The sequence below is a fragment of the Nyctibius grandis genome, chromosome 4, assembly GCF_013368605.1.
Source record: "Nyctibius grandis isolate bNycGra1 chromosome 4, bNycGra1.pri, whole genome shotgun sequence".
Lineage (NCBI taxonomy): Eukaryota > Metazoa > Chordata > Aves > Nyctibiiformes > Nyctibiidae > Nyctibius > Nyctibius grandis.
The window spans coordinates 53605877-53630765 of NC_090661.1; the positions used below are offsets into that span (position 1 = coordinate 53605877).

The following is a 24889-nucleotide window of genomic DNA, read 5'->3' on the forward strand; positions in this document are numbered from 1 at the left end:
CAAACTTGAGTGGTCAGTTGGATGGAGTTTAGGTCTTTGGGTTAACCTGTCTAAAAATTGCACTTAGATCCTCTGTGCTTTTATCAAATCCTTTGTTCAGCTAGTTGCTGACGTAGTTGCACAAAAACCTTCATCACAGGTTGTACTGTGAGAATCTTCTGTTCACTCTGAAAATCCCTGTTCATTTGTAAACAGGAAAGCATTGAAGCAATATTGAAGTTTCTGAAATATTCTTAAACTTAGTAATAGTGTGAAGTCTCTGAGAAGCTCTGACACATATTCCATACCAACCTCCAAGAAAGAAGTTATTTGTGCTCACTCACGATCAACAACTTTCTGACATGTATCCACCTTTGAAATTGCTATGTATCCATGCCAGAATTTGGGAAATGAGATTCAGGTCTCAGTGAAAAAGGAGAACCAAAGAAAGGTAAGAAGCATCAAAGACCTTAAACTACCAATCTTTGTGATCACACATCTTCACTGTGAGGTCAGAGATCCTATCAAGTAAATCCAAACCAGTAAAGAATTAATAGAAGCCAGTAAAGAAAAGGAAATTTAACATTGGTACAGGAAATCAATGTATGGGGTGCAAAAATCTCACAAGATTTAACTGAAAGTCTCTTATGTTAGCATAAAGTGTAGAGAGAGGCTGGGTTTCTGCCCAGAAGAACTCTGTAACTGGACTTGCTGAATTTATCAGTGTGCTACTCAACTGGCTAGCAGGATTTAATTTAAAAAAAAAAGTGTACACCTGACCAATTTGTTCAAAATTTGCTTACACAGTTGTAATGCAGACACAACACTCAAGATCTGTGATCCTACCTCATACAACCAAAAGAAATTCCAAAGCAATCAGTTCAGCTATCAAATGGCACAGAACCTGGTTTTGCATTTCCTCATGTGCAAGACTCCACAGGAGCATTTTTAATGTATGACAATTTTAAGACAGCCTCTCTCATTTCACATTGATCACTGAAGAATATTTTTAATACAAAATCGTCAGTGAAAAGGAATTCCCAATTGCTCATTAGAATTTATTAGCTTGTATTTTCATACAGAAAAGGAAAATTGTATATAAATAAATAAATAAAAAAGTATTACCTGAAAAATCAACAGCACAAACACCATACTGGTGATAGCCCTTTAATACTGAGAGTGGTTTTATTGTTTCTGTATCCCAAATGTGTATTGAGGAATCTCGACCAACCTGAAAATATACACATTTATAACCATTTTTTTTTTCATTTCTCAATTATTTCACACAGTTGTTTAAAAGTATATTGACAAACAGTCTTAAAAGTATTTGAAAAAATTTACAGTGATAAATTTTTCCTAGTATTACTTCTGTCTGGCTAGCAGTATGTTGTTCCTTCTCTTGCTTTACAAATACTATTCCCCAGCTGGCTCTTTGTTCCCTCCAAAGAACTCAGGCACATTAATCACAATTAACTAGAGTCCTCTTGGGGGAGGGGGGAGAAGCCCTTCCTTGATTGCACTGTGGCATAATTTATTCCATCAATTCTCTATCAATCATTCCCTGTCTAAAAATAGAAGGTTATTTTTATTGCTAGCATGTAAGCTACTCTATGTTTGAGAAATCAAGGTGACTTCTGTTGCTTTCTGGTGTCATTACAAGTGCCTACGAGCCAGGTTCTAATGCATTGATACCTGTGGAGTAATCTCCACTAGAATGGTCCTAATGCAAGTAACTAGGTCTTGGTAAGAAATGAAATATAGCTTATTCTTTTCAACTATGTACAAGCATTATTAGTCAATATTAACGAGATTATTTGCTACTCCAAAGTTTTTGCACCTCAGTACACAAAAAAAGGCTGCAAAACCACAAGAACACTCTCCTATGTTTAAGATCAGGGGCAGGACTCAAGAAAACTAGGATCTATTTCTGCGTTTGCCACAAACTTAATATGTGAGGTCTGCAAAGCTTTTCATAATGTCCACTATCAGGAAAAATCTGAACTAGTGTTGCATGCGGAATTTGATTATTGCATTACCTAATTTTCTGCAGATAATGTAGTATACAACAATATATAATATGTGTATGTAAACCAGCATATAATGGAGTGTATCTTTCTGTTGATAGCATAAGATATTTTAAAATATAGTAAATCCAGGCACATTTTTATTCAGTCTTTACTACTCCAAAATTAAATAGAATCAATTCTCACATTTAGGGGTTTAATCTCTAAACTGACCTGTAAATTTATGTTCATCTCAAACACTTTTACACAAATTAAGGGCTCTATAAGCAAAGGTTTATTTCTATTAAAAATTTCAGTTCACATGTTCTCCAACAACAAGAATAATAATGATAATAATTTAAAAACCCTGAAACATCAAATCAAACCTTCAAGTTCTGGTGTATAAACATTTATGGGAAGAGATGTTTGTCATAAAATAAGAGTGAAAAAAATTTACCTAAAATTACTGTCTGGTGAAAGATAAAATGAATTATTATAAATACTGTAGCAACATACACACCTGTGTTGCACGTACAAACAGTAAATAGTTTAGCTATAGGTGATAACCAAAAATATAATGCATGAAATTGAAATGCCAGAAAGTAATAACAACTGTTAACTTCATGTTATACATAAGACATGAATGTAATAATAACATAGCTAACTTCACAAATAAGATACTAAAAAATATATTTTAATTGTATATTTCCTCTACTTGTTATCATGAAGAAGCAACATAATGCTGAATAAAAAATATTAATCTATACTTAAATAAAAAAGGAGGTTAAAAGAAACCTATCAACTAAAGACTCTTATCAGAATTAATATAAAGAACTGGAAAAAACACTTATGTTGCAGTTTTTTGACATGATTCCACCTGTAACAGAAATGCAGTCCACCCGAATAAATGCAGACTGGACCTCCTTCCTCCAAAATAGGTTTTTCTAAATTCAGTAGTAACACCTTCAGATTCTTATTGCAGATAAACACACATCCTACCTGGCCTGTTGCCACATAGTCCTTTAAGGGATGAATACCAAGGCAAAGAATGTCATCATCATGACCTAGATAAAAGCGCTGTGTGTTCTGCTGTCGATTGTACACCACTCCCACTGCTGCAACATGGTATACAATTTCACCCGTCTGAGTGTAAAATAAATTGCTTCGACAGTCGTAAGCTCTGTAACTAATTAAAGAAAAAAAGTTTGTTCATCAAGGTCATAACCATATATACCGAAACTGAGATAAAATTATGCAAGATGCATTTTGCACATGTAAAAACTCAGATTACTTACCAATTATTGTTTTGGTGTTTTAAGATTATTAACATATTTTCCCAAAGGAACACCAATTTATCAATTTCATTTACTATTCAGACATCAGTACTACTAGCATTAGTTTGAAAGTGGCTGCTATTTAACAGTTACTCTCCACAACTAGTTTAGAAGAGGAAGTAATAGCTAGTAATTTTTCCAGACCACATGAAGAATTCAGGTATGCAACATGTAATTGAATGAAATAGCCAAAACCAATACTTTGGACATTTTCTACCTCTTACTGCTCAAAAATCAGGCAGCAAAAGTTTCCACAAGAATGTCGACAACACGGACATCATAAAACTGAAAGTTTCTGGAAACTTGCTAACAAAACAAATACATAAATTTTCTTCCAGATCAGTTTCTTTTCTGAGGAAAACCCTGTCTCCTTTCTGTACTGATACAGCAACTGGCATGAGTAGGCCAATTCCCAACTGAGGTCTGTATGCACTATCACAGTATACACATTTCTTCCTAGATGTGATTAAGATTCAGTACCCCATATAAACCAAAGGTGGCGTTTTCAAAAAGACTAGGGTCCTACTTTCAGAAGTAATTTAAGAGGCTACGAAACATTAAAAAAATAAACAAACAAGCAAGTTTTAAATTAGTGTTTTTAATAATGCTATCCTTGGTAGTCAATGGAGATAACATTTAAAAATGCGTAACTTAAAATCATTCCTTCCTTTCTTCTGATACAAACAATACACCATATACTCCTGACACATCCTGTTTCTATGCTATTAATTCCCTAGCTAACCTCTTTCTGTTCCTTCTTCTGTTCTTACAGATCTTCACTAAATCAACTTCTTAATTATTTTGCAAAGATGCAGGCAAAATCTGGTCACATTTCTAAATATATAGTTAAATTTACAGGAAGGGAATGACACTGGAATGTGTTTGAATTGCCCACAAATTATCTTTATTTAGGGATCATAATACGTTAGTATTTTTGCACCCTAATTCAACTAATTGCACTCTAATTGAACTAGTTGGAGAAAAGCCCTGAAGATGATCAGCAAGTCATTCTTGGCAAACAAAATAAGTAAATTTTCACCATCAGCAACTGCAAACTAAAAGAAATCTCTGCTGTCTATGTTATACTTCTCATCATATTAATGTCTTTGCTTAATTAAAAGCATGTATCATCAAAACAAATCACATTATTTTTAAGAAGAAAACAAATTCAGGATCTTTTTGCAACTGTGTAGGTCTTTATCACGTAAGACAAAGATGCATCTGTACAAATACCAATAAGTGTCATACACAAAATGAATGGGATAGCATTAAGACAATTACTGCATATAAAACACTTAAAAGGTTTAAATGACACAGAAATTATGCAGCACAGGTAGAAAAGTCTTTCATAAAGTTATATATAGCTTTCCTTGCATACACAGTGCAACCATATGCACTGGTCAAGTAATGAATCTTTAAGGCAGCTGACCAACTTTAGCTCAATGGATGCTATTCTGAAAACTCCACCTATGGATCCATGATCCACATTCACAAATATTAAGACCTATGCATTACTGGAAAATACCACAGCACCTACCTGGAGCAGGTCTGAACATGCTGTTGGCTCACCTACGCTACACGCAATGGTCAGATCACACGTGATTAGAGAAAAATTCCTAAACCTTCTCACAAAGTTTTTAAACAGACCAGCAGATGGTCCAGGTCCATTCCCCCCCCGGCCCCGATGCAGAATGTTGCATTTCCCCTTTTTGAAGTTCATGAGATTCCTCCCTGCCCAGTTCTCTGGCCTGTCCAGGTGCCTCTCGATGGCACCTCCAGGGAGCAGCAGACAGGACAGGTGACCCAAAATTGACCAACGAGGTATTCCATCCCATACACGTCATTCTCAGTTTGAAGCTGAGGGATCACGCGGGTCGCTCTCTTTTCTTCTATGGCCGGTGTCCGAAGAGGACTCTGTCCGTTTTCCTGCTGCCCCCGATCCCGATCCGTGCGTTCCTGAATCCAGTTCCCGTCCATCACTGGGCCCAGCCTGGGCCTTCCCGGAGCCTGCCCTGCAGTGCCGGGGGTGACGTGGCTGACTTCACGGGAGCTCAATCTTGGTTTTGTATATATTTGATTATTCCAATATTATTATTATTGTACTCTTTTTCATTATTATAGTTCTTTAAAACTGTGTTAACTTTCCAACCCATAAGTCTCTCTCCCTTTTCTCTTCTCCTTTCCCTTCTGGGGTGGGGGGAGCGTTAATAGAGAGCGTCTGCCACCGGTTTAATAGCTGGCCCAGGTTTAAACCGTGGCACAGGACTACCCAAAACATCCAAAATAAAACATATTTTGCCAAAATATCAAGCAGTGCAAACACATTTTGTAACCCAGTTAAACACATCTGGTCTTCCCACATGCCAGTTTACTAACTCCCTTACTATATAGGTACTTTTCACCAGAATGATAAAGTGATGGGCTTAGACAGTCCAAGCAGAGATGAAAAGCAGCATGTTTCAGTGTAGAAGATCATTCCCTGAGAATATACTACACAGTTCCACGATACTTACATCTCCATATTATTAAACCAATTTAGAATTGAGATTATTAGTTAATCTCAGAAAAAGCGCAAAGAGAAACAATTTCTTCACATGCAGAAAAGCCACAGAAGTAATTTACAAGGCATCTTGATTAGCAACTAGAAACTAATGAAAGCAAGCTCTGCATCATAGTTACTGCATAATACACAACAAGGCACAATAAACATAACACTGCATTCTGCAGTAGTTGATGTTTTCAAGTGGTCTTCAGCAATAGCTAATCAAACCATCAATCCAGGACTGACTCAAGTTAATATGACAGTAACTTCCAGAAGAAAAGATAGCTACCTCAATGTAGGAAAAAAATTTTGCCATTACCAAGGTCATGAAGAGCAGGGACTAGATTCAGTTTGAGATTAAGACATGTAAACACAGGTGTCCACTTGTGTGTTAGATATATTAACACCTGTATTTTAAAGAACAGTGTTCTAGTCAATACAGTCAATGGAACTTGCATGGCTACTCAGCTGACCAACCAGTCAACATTTAATTTTACTTGAGCCAAATCATTCCTTATGCTTCACTGACTACTGACTGGATCTCCGTTGACTGTGATGGAAGTTTAGATACACACATAAAACCACCTACTTCTAGGCACACAACGGTAAATTCTTTAACCTGAAGCTGGATCCTACCCACAGTTGCAAGTTACACATCTATAGCCAGCTAAGGGGCAACTTCACAAGTAGTGTCCTCTCTGGGAAAAGAGTCAATGTCCAAAGTTTGTTTGATGCTATGCTTCAAACTTTGTATGTTACTCTTCAAAGTATATATGGGAAATCTCCAAACGTAGTGCAACCCTCCCCCAAAAATCTGCAGAAGAACCAAATGTCAAAATAAACATGGCTGAGGTCAAAGTCTTTAGCATAAAGGTAGAGATTCAAAAAACGAAAAACAAAAACCACACTTTCACATGGCAATAGTGTTTTCTCAATAGGACTCACTCCCTTCAGATGCTATTTGTAGGTATTTGTAGCCCTCTGGTAGGAATCCATGCAAGGTGTCATAAGACTCATTTAAGAGCATGAGAAATCCCATGTCATCTTGAAACTGTAACCAAATTTCATCTTACGATAAGGGCACTTCAATGAATATCCTGAAACTCAAACTAGATTTTGCCTAAATCCTTTGAATATTAAAAAAAAAATATCATTCTTGTGAGATCAGCAGCATAGCTTTGAAAGAATACAGGACGTAAGTATTATATGTGCGTCCTTGTTCCCTGCAGCAAAAAGAAAGTATTATAAGCACTGAGTCTGAGAAAGGGGTTCCTCTGAATATATCAAAAGATGTATCCTTTTTATATTTCTGAACCACCACCACTGTCAAAGACATGGCAGAAAGAAAACACAGGAATAGTCAAAAAGAGGCCAAACTAGTACACCACTTTAATAACATGTTTCTGATCATGATTGCATCAGATCTCTTAAGAGAAAGACGCACTTAAAGATTAACCTGGTAATAGAAGCTGCTTTCTCATCTGTATTAGTCAGTGGCTGGCTCATATACTGAGCATTATTGGTTTTATCCCCTTCCAAAACAGTAAGTAACCAGAGGTTTAAAAGATTTCTTACAGGATATGATTTTAGAAGTTCATCTTTCAAGGCAGTTGACAAATTCAAAACACAAAAACAACGTGCTCAAAAACAAAGAAAGGAAAAAGAGCTTCCTATTCCCCTAGTTCAAAAAAGCACCACTTTTTACACTTTCAAGGAACATCCAAGACATTTCCATTGCAGCTAAAGAAAGATGAAGCAAAGCAGACTTCCTGAATCAGAGAATATGCCTATTACTCACTTGGATGTGGGTCACTTTAAAGTTAACAGCCTGGACACTGAGAAAAATCTGTTGTTCAGCATGGATTCTTCATTAGTTTCCTCGATGCCCATTGGGTAACCAGACAGAACTCAACTGGACATTCTACTTCTGGACATTCCTGGATATTCTTGTCAAGCTTCACTTCTGTTTCGAAGGAAATAACAATAATCCCAAAGATCCAGGGCCCCTGGTTGTGCTACATCTTCTTCAGGATCATTTGGTTTGATTCTTAGACCAAACTTTAAAGACTACATACAGCTACCCACCTTAATGCATTTTCTATACAGATATAAAAATCTTCAACTGAGAATTCTGGACCGTCAAAAATAGAAATAAAAAAACCACTCTGTACCAAGCTTCACAGTTGTCATTATTTCCAAAGCTATTCCTCAGGCTCCATGTCTCCTACAGACAAAATTGCTGAGTTGAATGATTAACTATTCTTAGCCAATTAATTTATTAAGCATTCCACGTGGAGCCCTTCTAAAATGGTTTACATGTCATTATAGACAGTATCAGTAACTTATCTGTGCATTTAGCTATCTCTAAAAAGAAGTTGTATTCCTGCAAAGAGGTATCTTCTGAAACGAAACACACCATATTACCTGATTTCCAATGCTTTAATTTAATAAAGGCTTTGGTTTTGCTTTGTATCAAGGGAATTTATATTTATGATCATTATTCTAATGTAGTAACATCTACTGCCAGTTTGCTTTAAAGCACCACATCTTTGTTCTGATGAAAAAGCCTTCACTTATGAAGAGCTATGGGAAACTACCAATCCCAAAGACAAAATCATAAGATTTCAAGGATGCATCTGAAAGTCATTGTTACTCAAATTAGCACCAAAAAGAGAATGAAACTGAATTTTAAACACACTTACAGGACATATTAAGAATTAAATTTAATTCCTAAACTAACAGAGGAACATGTAAATTGTTTCAGATTAGGTACAAACAGTTTATATATTTTTTTTTTAATAAAACACTCGTAGAAACACCACTTAGTACAGAACCCAGTCATCTTCAGCTACACCAAGTTTCTGTCATAGTTTCCAAAATAATATACCAAAGAGAACTATCACTTTCCAGATTCTGAAAAATACAAGTGATAGCCAAATATTACATTTAGTTACCTCTATTCAAATAATAAGTATCAGCTAAAGTTTCAGTGCAAATTCACTTCAGAATTCATGTTCAGAATTAGTCTAGCTTGGCATAACAGCTTTCTATTAATTTAGTGTAAATTTATTTTTACAGAAATAAATAAAAACAGTAAATCAGAAAGCAACTGACCAATAAACACCAATCTACAAAACACAAACAGTCTGCTTGTATATTTTAAAGAATCCTAGTTTTCATACCCATGAACAAAATGCAATCTTATACTGTTCCCTGGAGCTCGCTCTCGTCTCTTAGAAGCTGCACTTTTTCTTTTTTCTTTGCATTGCTCTTTAAGTTGAGGTAGATCTTCTTTGTAAACCTTTAAGAAAGAGCACACCTATAAATTAAGAGATTTAAGAATAAATGCTTTTCATAAGAAAAGCATGCTACTGAGAATTCAGCCAGTTATCACCCACAAAAATGTTATACTGACATCATTGAAAAAAATCTCCAATAACTCTAGCTGGTTATTGTATAGCTTAACTTGTTTTCAAATTACAACCAAAACTCTAATAGAACATGCTAGGAATACATGGAATCACTTTTTTTTTTTTTTCTCTATTGTATCTTAACGTTTTGAATGCATCAGACAATAACAATTCTAAAGGTTTTGGTCAGTTCCTGCTCAGCTCTCAGTCTCCCCAGTTTCAACAGGTCTTCATAAAAGACTAGCTTAAACCCTGGAAAGCATTCCATCTGCCATTCAAACTAAAATGTTTACCTGTCGACGATAGGTGATCTGTGTCTCTTGTTCAATTTCAGAGTCCAGCTCTGGAACATCAGACTGATCTGAATCTGATTCATCACTATTAGAATCAACCAGACTCTCTGCCACCAAGAAAACAGAAACAGAAAATGAAGCAACCTAAATCACAAACCAGAAAGTGTTTAAAGTAACTGCTTAATGTTTTTGATTTTATAATCAATGCTTATATTAACTACAGCATAAACTGCTAATAATTGACAGGCTGACAAGATCAATTCTGTGGATACAGTAGAAATAAGCCAACTTGTAAGTATGATTTTTTGTTTGTTTGTGGGAGGGAGTTAGTTTTCATTCATTAAAATTATTTCATCAACATTAATGTTAGGAGAAAAGGAAGAAAGAAGAGAATGAAGTAATGAGTATAAAGCAGAAACTAAGACTTGCAGAAAACTAAGAAGGGAAGTAAAGGGCTCCAAAGAGAAACTTATGGTTAGGTGAACCACTGACATTAGTAGTAAATCTTAATGTAGATTAGGAAAAAAAAAATCATATATGGGAAGGAAGAAATTTGTGGTGACTGTGGAGAAAAAGAGTAGTCATTCAATGTTTCTGTTTTACATCTGGCGAAAGCTAGATAATGTTGTAGCACAGTTTCATTCCAACAGAAACTGAAAAGAATGTCCTGGCTGATAAATGATAATATATTTGGATCTTTCTGCAACCTTTGATTCAATGTTGCGTATTTTTTTAATTAAGAAACCAGACACAAAATCAGTCTGGAACACAAATGGATTTAAAAATATCTCAAAATGTAATTGCAAAGAGAAAATCACCAGTCAGTAAGAAATGTTTCTAGAAATATGCAAAAGTGCCATCTTTGGAGCTATACTACTTAACATTTTTATCAGTGATCTAGAGAAAAACAATACTGCTACCAATAAAGGTAGCAGATTAGGGAGTCAGAAAAGCCATTAACAGGGCAATTATCAATAGCGTGACAAAACAGATTTATGTTGCACATACTGTCAGATAGCCAGAAGTAAGGTTATATACACAGGAACAAGGAATCTAAACAACACTTAATATATAGAAATTTTGGCTTGGGAAGCAGTAGTTAACAAGAAATTTGGGTCATGGGAAATAATTAGTTGAAAATGCATTCATATCATGAAGGATCAAACCAGTTAAAGGCTTTTTGGAGGCTTCATCAAGGAGATGAAGAGAACTATTGATTCTTTCTGCATTTGGCACCGACAAGGCCAGCACTGAATCAGCATTCATTTATCATAGAATCATAGAATGTTAGGGGTTGGAAGGGACCTCTGGAGATCGAGTCCAAGCCCCCTGCCAGAGCCGGACCAATCTAGGGCAGGTTACACAGGAACGCATCCAGACAGGGTTTGAAAGTCTCCAGAGAAGGAGACTACACAACCTCTCTGGGGAGCCTATTCCAGTGCTCTGTAACTACCTTACAGTAAAGAAGTTCTTCCTCATGTTGAGGTTGAACTTCCTGTGCTCTAGCTTGCATCCGTTGCCCCTTGTCCTATCGCAGGGCACAAGTGAAAAGAGGTTGCACCTTTCCTCTTGACACCCAGGCCTCATATATTTATACACATTAATAAGATCCCCTCTCAGTCTTCTCTTCTCCAGGCTAAAAAGCCCCAGGTCTTTCAACCTTTCCTCGGAAGGCAAGTGTTCCAGTCCCTTAATCATCCTCGTAGCCCTCTGTTGGACTCTCTCCAGTGGATCTCTGTCCCTCTTGAACTGGGGAGCCCAGAACTGAACACAATACTCCAGGTGAGGTCTCGCCAGGGTAGAGTAGAGGGGGAGAAGGACCTCCCTCGATCTGCTGGACACACTCTTCTTAATGCACCCCAGGATACCACTGGCCTTCCTGGCCACAAGGGCACATTGCTGTCCCGTGGTTAACTTGTTGTCCACCAGGACTCCAAGGTCCTTCTCCACGGAGCTGCTCCCTAGCAGATTGCCTCCTAACCTGTACTGGTTCATTTTATTACTTCTTCCCAGGTGCAGGACTCTGCACTTATTCTTGTTGAACCTCATTAGGTTCCTCTTTGCCCAGCTCTCAGTCTGTCCAAATCACGCTGAATGGCTGCACAGCCTTCAGGTGTATCAGCCAAACCTCCCAGCTTCGTATCATCAGCAAACTTGCTGAGAAGACACTCTGACCCTTCATCAAGGTCATTGATGAAGATGTTGAACAGGACTGGACCCAGCACTGATCCCCTGGGGGACTCCACTAGTTACAGGTCTTCAGATGGACTTGGCACCATTGATTACCACTCTTTGGGCTCTATTGTGTAGCCAGTTCTTAATCCATCTCACTGTCTCTTCTTCTACCTCACACTTCCTGAGTTTGTTCACGAGGATGTCATGGGAAACTGTGTCAAACACCTTGCTAAGGTCAAGGTAGACTACATCCACTGGTCTCCCTGCATCTACCCATTCAGTCACGACATCATAGAAAGCTATAAGGTTAGTCAAGCATCATTTCCCCTTGGTAAATCCATGCTGACTACTCCTGATAACCTTCTTCTCTTCCGTGTGCTTAGAGATGACCTCCAGAATGATCCGCTCCATCATTTTTCCAGGGATGGAGGTGAGGCTGACTGGTCTGTAGTTTGCTGGATCTTCCTTCTTGCCTTTTTTGAAGACTGGAGTGACATTGGCTTTCCTCCAGTCCTCAGGCACCTCTCCTGCTCACCACAATCTTGCGAAAATGATGGAGAGCGGTAGAGCAACAACACCAGCCAGTTCTCTCAACACTCTTGGGTGCATCTCATCGGGGCCCATGGACTTGTGTGTATTCAATTTCCGTAACTGATCACTAACCCAGTCTTCACTGACTAGTGGAGAGTCTTCCCTCCTCCAGGCTTTCTCTCCTATATCCAGGGTCTGAAGATCATAAGAGCTGGTCTTAGGATTAAAGACCGAAGCAAAGAAGGTATTCAGCAACTCTGCCTTCTCTGCATCCTCAGTTATCAGGGCTGCCGCCTCATTCAGCAGAGGGCCCACACTTTCCCTGTTCTTCCTTTTGCTACTGATATATTTGAAGAAGCCCTTTTTGTTCTCTTTTACTTTCTTTGCCAGTTTTAGTTCTAAGAGGGATTTACCTATTGGCTGGGTCCACACTGATACATCTTCATCTGATCTCAGCAATTAAAGGGTGAAACAGCCTATTCCATTGTAACTCCATATATTTATTTCCCCCAAATCCTCCCTAAATTCCTTTAGGAATTGCCAAGTGAGGCACGCAGTTAACTGTTTGATTTTGGGAAACTCAGTCATGAGAATAATTGCTCTATTATTCACTAGTGGAAATATGATCTACGTTTTTTTTCCCAAACATTAAAAACCTAAGGTCTGCTTTAAAAAAAAATAAAAAACACAATTACAATGCTTCAATTATCATCTAAATACTTCAAAATCTTAATGAGTATATACATCTGTTTTTTTCTGCTGACATCTGGGCATCCAGTTGCTGTCAATTTAGTAAAGGATGATATGTACAGAAATCATAAATTCATATCTATGACCCGAACTTTTAAATTTTCTCTTTGCACAGGGAATACAGCGGTGATTTTTTTTTTTTTTACAATCTTGCTAGATTGAGCATACAGGATACAGGCAAGTATTAGGCAATACTACCAGGTACTTCAGGCAGCTGCAAAGTTTAAAGAGCAACAATTTTGTGCAGACTGACAATTCTGAATATTTATTTCTATACTTGCACCAAAGAATTTTACTTCTCCCTTAGCCTCCCATCCTCACACTCTTTTTGTTTGTTTGTTTGTTTGTGTTTGTTGTTTTTTTTTTTTTAAATAAGTTACTTACCTTGGGGTGCTATATGAAGGGAATCCTTCAACTTCCGGTCAGGGACAAATTTCCACTGAAAGACAGAATGATCAGCTCCCCCAATGGAAACAACCCACTGGTGATCGTGCGACCATCTGACATTTGTCACATGAGCAGAATGACCAAGATATTTTTTAAACTTTGCTCCTAGAACAAGAATAAAAATCTCTTTCAATATATGTGGAATAAATGTTTCAGAAGCACCTTAGGAAAACTTAACAAGGAACCCTTAAAAAATGTAATAGTTTAATTAAGATATTCTAATTACTAGTGATATTTTAATTAATAGTAGCAACTTTTTGCAGTATTCCCAAATTTTAATCTGTCTTTAAGATAAATTTTAAAATTTGGATTCCAGGATACAGTATCTTTAACAATCAAGCACAAAGAGAGAAGACATATGATAGTGCTGTATGAGGTATACTAAAGGAAGATTTTATTGATTTTATTTTTTACAAACCAAGATTTTGCCAATTATTATTTCTACATTGAAAAGATGCAGCTATTTAAATGTTAAATGATGTATATTTAGCTCTGTGAAAACACCCCTATATGTGTGCTCGTAGCACTGGTTCCCGCTGTTTGTGCAATCTGAGTGCTAAGCAGTTCTAGCAATTCATATCCTCACATCTTTAGTAGTAGTAGTAGTGGTAGTATAACTACATCAAGTTAATGTTTTCACTGACTACTACATAATTACAACACAATCACTAGATCACTTACTAAAAAGAAGATCCTAACAGTACATCACTATACAGATTCTTGTGCCTTTTCTTTGGTTTTATAATTCCAGTGCAAAATAGGGGATAAAAAGGGAACAAACTCCGTCTCCTTCAAATGGACAGAAGACTGTTTTCAAGAACATACTTTTGGATTACCTCAGGTACCAATAAAAGCCTTATCACTTTAAAAATAAAACTGGAAAGTTTCAAATGAAATGTTTTTTAATATCATCTTTTACAAAAAGAATTAAAAAACTACAGGGGAATATCAGTCATTTTTTTAAAAAAATCATTTCTTTAAGCACATATTACTTGAAGACATAACCTAAGACCCATCACGAAGATCAGGCAGTTGTAGCCAGCATTAAACATGCAATGCTACAAATTGCAATGATTCAATGGTGCAACTTTTTGTTCCCCCTTTCAAAATTTACAGATTTGATCTAGTCCCCAGGCAAAGTTCTTAGGTTAAGAGGACTCTTCTTAAAAGCCAGGAACATTTCACAGGCTTTCTCTGATCATCACCATGTTACCAGCTTGAAGACAGAGACCTCTGCTATCAATAATTTGTTGCAGTTCAACTTGAATGGTGTCTAGAATGGAGTTCTTCAAACAGCTTTAAAATAATGAAGCCTTTCTCATCTAAAAAGGTATACATTTCTCATCTGTTCACTCAGTCCTGAAGAGTAAACTTGAAAATTACATACCTTGCTTTAGGCTTCAGTTTTAAAAATTTCACATGAGATTTGTCCTTATTGCTAGTAAAATTTTGAGGAAAAATGTGTTCGAAAAGTTATTAAACTTCAAGTAACATACAGTGGCATACTCTCTGATTACAGGACCGATGTGCTGTTCAATTATTTATTTCCTCTAATCATTTAGTAAGGTTATTTTTTTCTAGTTCCTAGCCCAAATCTCCATCACAGATCCAGAGGAAGGAAGAAAACTACTTGAAGGCCAAGGTGAAATACTTAAAGATATGTATCTCAAAAGGGTAGATAGTGCATCACGTCATGAAATACTATCAAATAAAAAAAAAGGACTATTTTACAAAGTAAAATGTATGTAAAACTTTTGACTACCCTACTCAAAATGCAAATAAAATACTGTTACTATTACAGTTGTCAATACACCAGCCTACTATTGTTTTCCACCTTTGAGCTCAAACTAAACTTCTAAGAATAAATATTGGCCATTTATATAATTTTCAAAAACCCAGTTTTCTAAAACCTTTTTCTTGAATAACCAAAATTCAAAAATACACATTTATAATTGAACTTAAAGGTACTACCTTTTCTTAGACATGGGTATCGAAAGAGCTTTACTACTCCATAATCATCAGCTGTAACCATAACTTGCCCAATAAAATTCGCATCCACAGAATTTATATCATTTATTTCTGAATATTTGGGCCAGATTCCATTAACTTCAAGGCCAGAAACACAAGTCCATGATGCCCATTGAATGCCTTTTAATTCCTCCTTGTTTGTTACTTCTTTTCCACCTAAGAACAAAAATAAAGAGCTATTTTTCAATATTCACTTATGCAATTTTAAAGAACGTAAAAAATTTTAAAATTATCCAGAAATCAAGTCCAAGTGAGACAGAATTAAAAGCTGACTTCTAAGGCTGTCCTGATCTAATATTCTCTATTGTGACCAACAGTATCAGCAGTGAGGCTTCTCAAGACTACTTAAAAGATCATAGGTTTGGTACTTTGCAGTTTTTAGTATTTCTTGATATCTGTTTGAGGTTGCGTTATTTTTAAATGTTTATCAAAAAAATACATGTAGCCATTCTAAGATAAAGTTTGGAAAAATTCTGTTGCTGAACTATTCTAGAAACCTGGATTATTTAGAGCAAAAACTGAAGAACTCATTTAGATCTGGTCACTGTAAATTACTGAAAATATCAATTTTATGCTTAGATCCTTGTTACATTATTTCACATCAGCTATATCTGTAATAAGATTGTTCCAATCCCACAAAGTTTCATATAAGAGCTTAAGTACTGAGTCAGACCCAAGGCCCATTTAATAAATATTGTGTCATCAGGAATGGTCAGAAGCAGAATGGTCAGGAGCAAAACAAGAACAACGCAAGCTGTGAGTCAGGCTGAGTGTGCAACCGCAGAACCTGAGCAGGACACTGCCAACAATTCACGTCTCAGTCTTTAGCGGTAACAAAATCAAAGGCAACTGGGCTGGGTTTTTTCCTGTTTTCTTATTGTTAATAGGATTCTGACTAGTGGGAGGGGAGGGGATGGGATGTAGAGAGGAGCAGCCTCAGGTACTGTAAGGAGGTAAATCTTCAACAGAGGGATAGGGCAAGGGAGAACTCAAGTGGACTGGAATAAACAAGAGTAAAGAACAGCCACAGAGAAAAAATATGCAAAATGACAAATAAATCAGAAAGGAAGACTTAAAAAAAACCAAAACCAACAACAACAAAAAAAAAACAAAACCAAAAAGAAACCACCCACACTTGAAAAGTTTAACTGCTACATACCCCACCAAAAACTGAAAAGGAACTCAAGTGTCCTGTTTGAAGATCCTTCAGCTCTGATGAAATAACTGCACCCTTTGACAAGGTTTACCTTATAATCTCTTTCAATCACTAATCCATGTAAATGATGACTACTAATACTGGCTATATCCATGACTAAGTCCTACAGATCTTGTATTAGGCAACTGTAAGTTCCTTACTCATTTATAGTGGAATTTTAAGTGTTATATGTTTCCAATCACTATTTTAAAACATTTAGGAGATTACTCTAACTCCACTGACTTTGCTAAACTTTTTTCATAAACAAGCTTTCACAATCCCACATTCTAATATATCAAGAAACTCCAGGCTGAAAGCTGCCTATATAACTTCAAATTGCTCCTCCTGTGTGTACGTATTTGTTACAGTCTAATTAAATTCTCACTTACTATCTTTTCTTACATATCTTCTGTCTCATTCAGTGCACAAAATCAAACTTGTGCATAGAATGAATTAGATGCTTCAGCAAAGACAGTCACAAAAAGCTCCATGGAACTACGAATAATGCACAGTGCAAAGCATAAATATTGTATAGCAAATGAAGGGACAATATAGCAAGTGGTGATGATAATACTTACTTCGTACAAATACGACCAGTGAGAAAAATATAGAATGATATTACATAAAGAGTGTACACACACACAGAAGAAACAAGTCAAACATTGTGACAAACACTGCCCTTGACATACTGTAATCAGGACTACTTAAATTTGAAGCTTTAAGATATATGTACTATGTGCATACATCCTCCGCAGAGGGAACTGTCTTGAGTGTTTCAGCAGTATGGGACAGTTCAGTCTAATTGTTTCTATCTATTAAAAATTTCTCACTGTAAAAGCTCTTTTAAGTTAAATTCCTCAGTTCTGCTGCAAACATAGTTACAGAAAACCAGACGACTATTCCGAGATGCAATATATTGATTTTTCCACACATTTTAAAAAACATACAGTGCAAGCAAATGATAATCCATTTAATATCCAAGCTCAATAAATACAGGGCTATTAAACTATTGCAAAATTGAGTTCAATGCAGTATTTTTCTTTTTCTAAAAAAGTGGGAGCAAATATTTCATTTTGAGAAATAAATTATAAGCCAGCAACTCTACCATGAAAAGATGCATTATAAAGAAGAGCAAACATATAAGGATAAAAATATTTAAGTAGCTTTGCCAGAAAATGCTGTACTTATTCAAGTATAGCAAATATTTATATGAACTTTGAAAAAATTTCTCTATAATCGAATGCTTTGAACCAGGATCTATATTTGGCTGTTTTTACAAAACTACGATACATTCTTTCTGTAATAAGTAACAAATATCATAAAGGCAACTCAGAATCTTACTTGGCATCCTGTAAAAAAGTCTCTTCCCATTGCCATCATTGGTCTGTAAGTATTTACTGTCCGAAGACCAATCCATATGGGTGATGAAACTTAAAGATCCAATACATTCCCCAACTTTCTTGTATCGCTGAACAACACCATATATATCCACAGAGCTGTCATTGGAACCAACAGCTAGGAAATTCCCATCTGGTGAATATTTCAGTTCATGAATAGCTTCTTTCCTGTCTTTGATATGAACAACCTCAGTCATATCTCTGTAGTATGAAAGAAAGCATGTCATAAGTATACAAGAGCCTTATCATACTGTCAAGTTCCCAGCTTTAAAAACGGACAAAACTGTGAAATGATAAAGTGAACTTTACTATCATAGGTGCAAATACAACATTGCTATTTTTAGAGTTGGGTAGGGTTTCATGGTCAAAAAAAGAGAAGGGAAGAGTGACACAAGAAGGTGCTGCACTGGGCTGAAGGAGAGAGAACAAAACGAACTGTTCAAGCTGGGTCCACAAAAAAAAATTAATTAGGTAGATTACCACATCTTTATTCATTCAGGGAAGGAAATGTCACTGACATGAGACACAGATCTCATTTTCCCTTTATAAGTGTGGGATCACAGCAACAAGGCAGCACTGTTTTTGTATGCATGATGTGCTGACAGCAGCATTCCAACACATGGAAACAATTTAGGAAGTAATGAAAACTTATTTCTTAATAATTAAAGGATAAAGCTAAAACCTAAAGTAACAGACTTCCTAGAACACTGCCATTCTTTGCAAATAGACCAATATACTTTTTCAAATCTGTTGTTATGGAACAACATGGACACATGTAGTACACATATTTAAAAAAATCTAAGCACCCTCAAGATCAGTAATTTAAAACAGAAATGTAAGTGATCTCCTCATGTATGGTCACTATAGTGTTAATATCTATACAATTTTAAAAAGCAATTAGATAACATGCTTGAAAGAGTTAATAATGTATCTATTTTTAATTTTCGTAACATACCTGACTCGAAGCACAGTGAAAGAGCCATCCTTCATTCCAAGAGCAAGATGGATTCCATCAGTACTAACCGCAGCACAGCGAATGGGTTCCTCCATATTGCACCGGGCAATCAGAGCATGGTCTATTAAACTCCAAATTCTAAAATAAAGTAATAATTACAAGTGTAAGGAGTGGTTTGTAGCTGTGTCATAGATAGCATGAAGCCTGAAATTTCTGCAGAATGCTGGATGTGGTAGTGTCCTATTTTAAAATAATTTTCCACAAGGAAAATCTAAGACAAAAGTGTGAATTTTGCAGACAGCAGAGAATATTCTTATATTTAAAATAGCGAGAAAATATCTAATGAGAAAATGCAGTGGCAGATTAATTTTGTTTGACTTTCTGAATATAAAAAGAATGACAACATATGACAATATATACTTTTAGATCACTCTGTGAAAATTCCACTATGGTGTTATTCGTTTTAGCCAAGAAGAACATTAAAGAACAATTAAAGACTTGGCTCAGTAAACATATCCTTTCCTATTAACAAATCATTATTTGTAACTCCTTACATATAACTAGACAATATTATAACGTGTAAGTTTCTACTACAAGACACATTATAACATCTATCATTTACAAGATGTATCTGGAATTCTAGAGCCTTTTTTCAATATTCATAATTCAACTACTGTTTTGCTTAACCACATTGCACTTAAGATATTTAACAAAAATGCCAACACATTTGATTTCTAAGAAGAGAAAAGGTGTTTTTGACAAAAAAAGATGAACTTGTAAACGGGAGCAATCTACTGGGTTTTCTCAGAATATGGATTTTATTTACTGTGCATGCATTAAGTGTGATGAAACTCCCAAGCTAAAAGTTAATTCGCAGCATGTGAAAAAGTGAATATGGTAAGAGTAAAAATCGTAAGTTTTTATTACAATTTTTTTCGCTGTAACCTGTGAATGCTTAACGTAACTCCTGAAAAGGAAACACTTACAGGATACTTGTGTATGAGTGCTTAATGTAAGGCTAAATGAAATTTAGTACATTCCATTTTTGTGAAATACACATTTCCACTATATTTTATTACTGGAGAGCACTGATTTCATGTGTAACTTAACTGGTTCAGAAGCACGCCAATGCCACATTTTAATACCTTTAAAATGTATACATTTCAATTAGGTTATCTACAAAATGAGCTGTTTGTATAAAACTATACGCAGTTAAACAAACAAACAAGGTTTAACCTGACTGATCGATCGTCACTTCCAGTCATTGCTAGTGGTTTTGTAGGATGGACAGCCAAAGCCCACAGCTCTCCTTCACAGTGCCCCTGCATTATCAGGAAAGGCTTATTACGCTCATGCACCACAATTTCAAAAATTTCACTGTCTTGTGTCCCGACGAGTATATGGTCTCCTCTCCAGCAAACACTTCTTACAGACAGACCTGTAGAAGAGATTGTTACCAAGAGATACATCCTGAGAATTTGTGAAATAAAGGTAACGTAGCACATGATAAAACATAAAAGCAAGAAAATGTCAAGTAGTATCCATATACCTTCTCTTATTCCTCCATTTACTCATTTTATCTATTCCATATAACACATACTACCCTTGGAACATTAACTTTTCAAGTTTAGTATTTAAAAAATTCTAAAATAAAATGTGAGCCTTATTTTAATAATGGACACATAGCCAATTCTTGTATTACAAGATCTCTGACAGAGAAAGGCAATACTGACATTTGCATCTGAAATTACACATTTAATGTCTTTAAATTTCAACAAAAGTAGTAGACAATATAAATTACAATTTCTCACCAAACCATGGGCCTTAGTACTAGCTAGATGAACCTAAATTATGTGACAGAAGCATCAGTGGAACATGCATTATACATAAGACAGTCAAAGAGCCCAATTCTACCCAGCTTGTTTCTGAGATGCTCCCCCTAAAGCAAAACTTTGTAACATCTCCATAGTAACTGGAATTATTTTTCCCACTAAACAGAAAATAAAACTAAATCAAACTGAAACAACATATAAAGAGATGAAAAGGGTTTAAGATGAAATTTAACATGCTTTTCTAACAACTGAATTAGTTTTCAGGCTTACAGTGGAGGTGAGCACTCACAGGCTGCACTTATTTGTAGATAAGGTTGGGAATAATAAAATGGAAGTCAGGACAGTTGTACACTGAGAACCCAGTCTTACGTGCCCAATTTTAGGAATATGCACCTATTAAAACAGGCTGTATTTAATACATTCTGATAGTGCAAGTCAATTTTGCCAATTTCAGGTGTAGATAACCACATGGTAGCGATGCCCAACTTAATTCCCTTTGCCTAAACACTGACTTTTGTGGAGAGTAGCTCAAGAATGATCTTTGAAAAAACTACTCTGGATTAACATGTTAGACAAAGTTAGAATATTGCAAAGGTATGAGTTGATGTGCTTCCAAAAAATATTTTTAACTATGCAGAGGGAAAAGAAGAGCCTTATGTTATTAAATTTACATTGGAAAAAAATGCAGGACTCTGAAACAGTGAATGAGTGGGTTAGCGGGCCAGTCTGGTGCATCTGCACTCATGTTCTAATCCTGACAAAGCCAGCTCCCAAAGCAAAGCTCCTGATCATGCCTACTTACCATGCTTTGCATTACAAGATAGCCTTCAAATGCACAAATAAGACTCCCTCCATATGAAACAGAACTGAAAGACGTGCTCCAGGAGTGCACTCGGTGCACTCCAACTGCAAGATAATGTTCAGTCCACTGAACCAGACTAGAGCTAACACCCCTCAAACACCCCTCAAAATGCATACATATTGTGCTACTCTAACTCTCCACACCAACTGTTTTGCTTTACAGATTTGTTGCTATTGTGCTGCAATTGTGAATATAACCACCTTACTATTCAGCCCTATAATCTAGGCATTCTATGGCTATATTGTCTACAGTGATTAGAAAAGAAAGAAACAAACAACCAGAATCTTTGATGAAGGATGATTAAGACATCTGTTTTAGTAATTTGGAACTTCTTATGGTGGAGGGAGATATTGTAAAAAACAATTTGACTACTTGGAGATATATCTAGAGTCAACTAATTGCCCTGTGAGCCATTCACAGGGACACAGAACTTGAGTTCGTGTTCACGGATAAAATTACCAAGAGGTGAGGTGCAGGAGCAGCAGAAAATGCAATTAAGAAAATGAGCAGAAGGACAAGTCATAAAGGCAATCCTCTAAACGATAGAATAAGAAAAACAGACTGAAGGGAAACAATTCAGGAAACTGAATTTATTACGGATAGGATTTTTAAAAAGCTATTAGCTCTGTCATGGGCACTTGACAAGTCAAAAAGATGAGGATAGAAGGAGTTCACATAAGCTATCAAGAAGAACGAAAAGACTTCACAGCATATGTCTGTTCCATCAAAAGTAAAGGAGACAATATGGAGTGGAGAACAAGTTTGCAAGAATGAAACAGGGAATCAAACAGCTTTCAGCTACATGCAACAGAGCTGAGAAACAGCAGCTGAGTAAATTCAAATTTAAAACAGAGTCACTGTACCACAGGACATTTAAAATGGAATGTATTCCATCTTGTTGCAACATCTCACAGTCTTGGCGGGAATGCGAAGTCAATTACAGAATACAAAGATTAAACTTGTAATCAGTTATTCATTGACCCTGAATATCTGATTGCCATCAGACACTACCACATTGTCAAATTCTTGGCAAGGTATTAGAAAATAACAAAGTGACTGGGGGCAAAGAAACCCAAATGCCAACAAAAGCAATATTGTAAGTGACATTAGCGCTTCAGTACATGTTTGTATTCTTTTCCTGAATCACTACAGCAACAATATCTAGAACACTGACAAAACATGCTATAGATTGCTAGATGTAAAATTTTAGCATGACATAAACTATAATTGAAATCATAGGTATATGTAAGTAGCGTTCTGAGTACTACAAAACTGTAGATTAATTCCAAATAGTTTTTATGAAAATTTGGGTAACTAGTAAATGCAATTTCTGTACTCCACTGTTTTACATTGCAGATCTCACTGTCTAAGTTCACAGTATGTTTTACAGTAACTTTGAAGGACTATGTGACCTTCATACATGGTGGCCATGACCAAACTTCTTTTTTAGCAAACAGTTCACAGTAACATACATGAAACAACCTTTTTGGCTTTTTAAAGTCTTGTCTTGTTCAAAACACTTGTAAATTTCCTACCTTATTGGTATATCAAAAGTGACAAACTTCTTTTTACCTTTATATCCCTGGTCTGTTTCCCTGAGATCAATCACAGTAATTGGTTTAAAACTTAAGTCCCACAAGCGAACACAGCCATCCCTGCCACCAGTGGCAAACCCCTCTTCGCATGCATTCATGCTGAAAATTCCTGCCTAAAGAGAGAAGAAAGTTATTTTTAACAATACACCCAGATTAGAGATACCAATAGGGAAAGTGGAACTCTTGTCCATGCTGGTATTGATTGTCTTCCTGTCTTCCTACCTGTTAAGGCTGTTGAAAATAGCATAAACACAAGCTTTAAATATGAAAGAGTCAGAAATGGAAACAAACTCAAACTGAGCAGAATTCACATTCAGTGACAAACAGTAAGGTAACAGAATTGTTGCAATACTGCAATACTACTTCTTAAATTATAACTAAGGAAAATATCATAATGGACTGATCATAATGAATTATGGACTGTGTTTGCTTCTCTAGCATCAGGTAACAAGGATATTATTTTCCAAGTTGAGAAAAAAGAAATCTCAGCTTTCACAGAAAAAGCATATTATTACTAGAATGTCAAGTGACAATCAAAACTGAAAGACTAGGGTGACAGAATTCAAAATTTTTGACGTGTCATGTCCACCCTCGGGATACAGACTTTTAAGACAAGCCATATTTTCAGGAGCAGTACATGCCTAAACAGAAATGTAGTGGAATTTTTAAGTCATAAGCAGATTAGAAGGCTAACTCCCATTATCTCTAACATCCTGAAAATCCTCTTTCTGTTTCTTTAGGAGCCTAGAGATTTTTGAAAATACAAACCAAACTGTATTTGTTTCTCTATGTGTCTGTCTGGTTTACTGCATTAACCTTTCAGTGTCATTGAGCAAATAAAAGGCTAGAGGCATTTTGGCTCCTTTTGTACCATATACTGAATTTCGCCCAAGTTCTGGCATAGTTAAAACTTTTAAAGCTCTTTTTGGAATGCAACCTTGATAACATAATTATTCTCTTTTCTCTAATTAACTCCTTCCAAAATCCATTATTTAATTAGTCAGTATTAAAAAAAAAGAATCAGACATTTGGTGATGTGGGAAGCTGGCTGAACGTTCTGAAGATAAGATCAAGTGGATTCAGGATTAATCTGTTTTCCATTTCACAGAATATCTTTATCTTGAAAAGGACATACTGGTTGTCAAGGAGATTTGGCAGATGTTGTGCTTGCTCAATCTCTTGAAATGCAACAGGACATTCTCATTTCAGTCTATGTGCCACTGGAATAGAAGAATTAGATGAAAACTAGAAAAAAGGTCCCTTATTAATGGGGACTGTAAGTACCTAATGGAAGAAGCCAAGCTTAGCTACTCTTCATTTAATTGTTAGGCCCACACTTAATGGGGAAAAGACAGATTCTTTACTCTAGTAGCTTGGCCAGTCATAATTCTTTCACTAAATCTTTCCTTTTAGAAACTGTTAAGATTGTTAATGCAAATCAACTTTGGAGTCTTCATGCTCCTCTTAATCCTTCACCCTGAAACTGTCATTAACATAATTTGAGTCTTGGTGGTCAACAGCCTTCTAGCAGTAATGAGAGGCAAACAATTGCATTGCATTT

At 36.1% G+C, this 24889-nt stretch overlaps 1 protein-coding gene across 4 annotated transcripts in view; it reads right to left on the reverse strand.

Annotated features, from left to right (window-relative positions):
• Positions 1-24889, reverse strand: part of EML5 (EMAP like 5) — a 124473-nt gene that overhangs the window by 62194 nt on the left and 37390 nt on the right. For all 4 annotated transcript variants that reach the window (XR_011047910.1, XM_068397597.1, XM_068397598.1 and 1 more), the window contains exons 6-15: positions 23306-23441; positions 20276-20477; positions 19040-19177; positions 18029-18285; positions 15436-15648; positions 13402-13569; positions 9562-9668; positions 9041-9159; positions 2982-3168; positions 1105-1210 (exon numbers count right to left, since the gene is read on the reverse strand). Coding sequence is in view for 3 of the 4 variants with exons in the window: in XM_068397597.1 (XP_068253698.1) it covers positions 1105-1210; positions 2982-3168; positions 9041-9159; positions 9562-9668; positions 13402-13569; positions 15436-15648; positions 18029-18285; positions 19040-19177; positions 20276-20477; positions 23306-23441 (1633 nt within the window). In the remaining variant the exon portion in view is untranslated. The remainder of the gene's footprint in view (positions 1-1104; positions 1211-2981; positions 3169-9040; positions 9160-9561; positions 9669-13401; positions 13570-15435; positions 15649-18028; positions 18286-19039; positions 19178-20275; positions 20478-23305; positions 23442-24889) is intronic.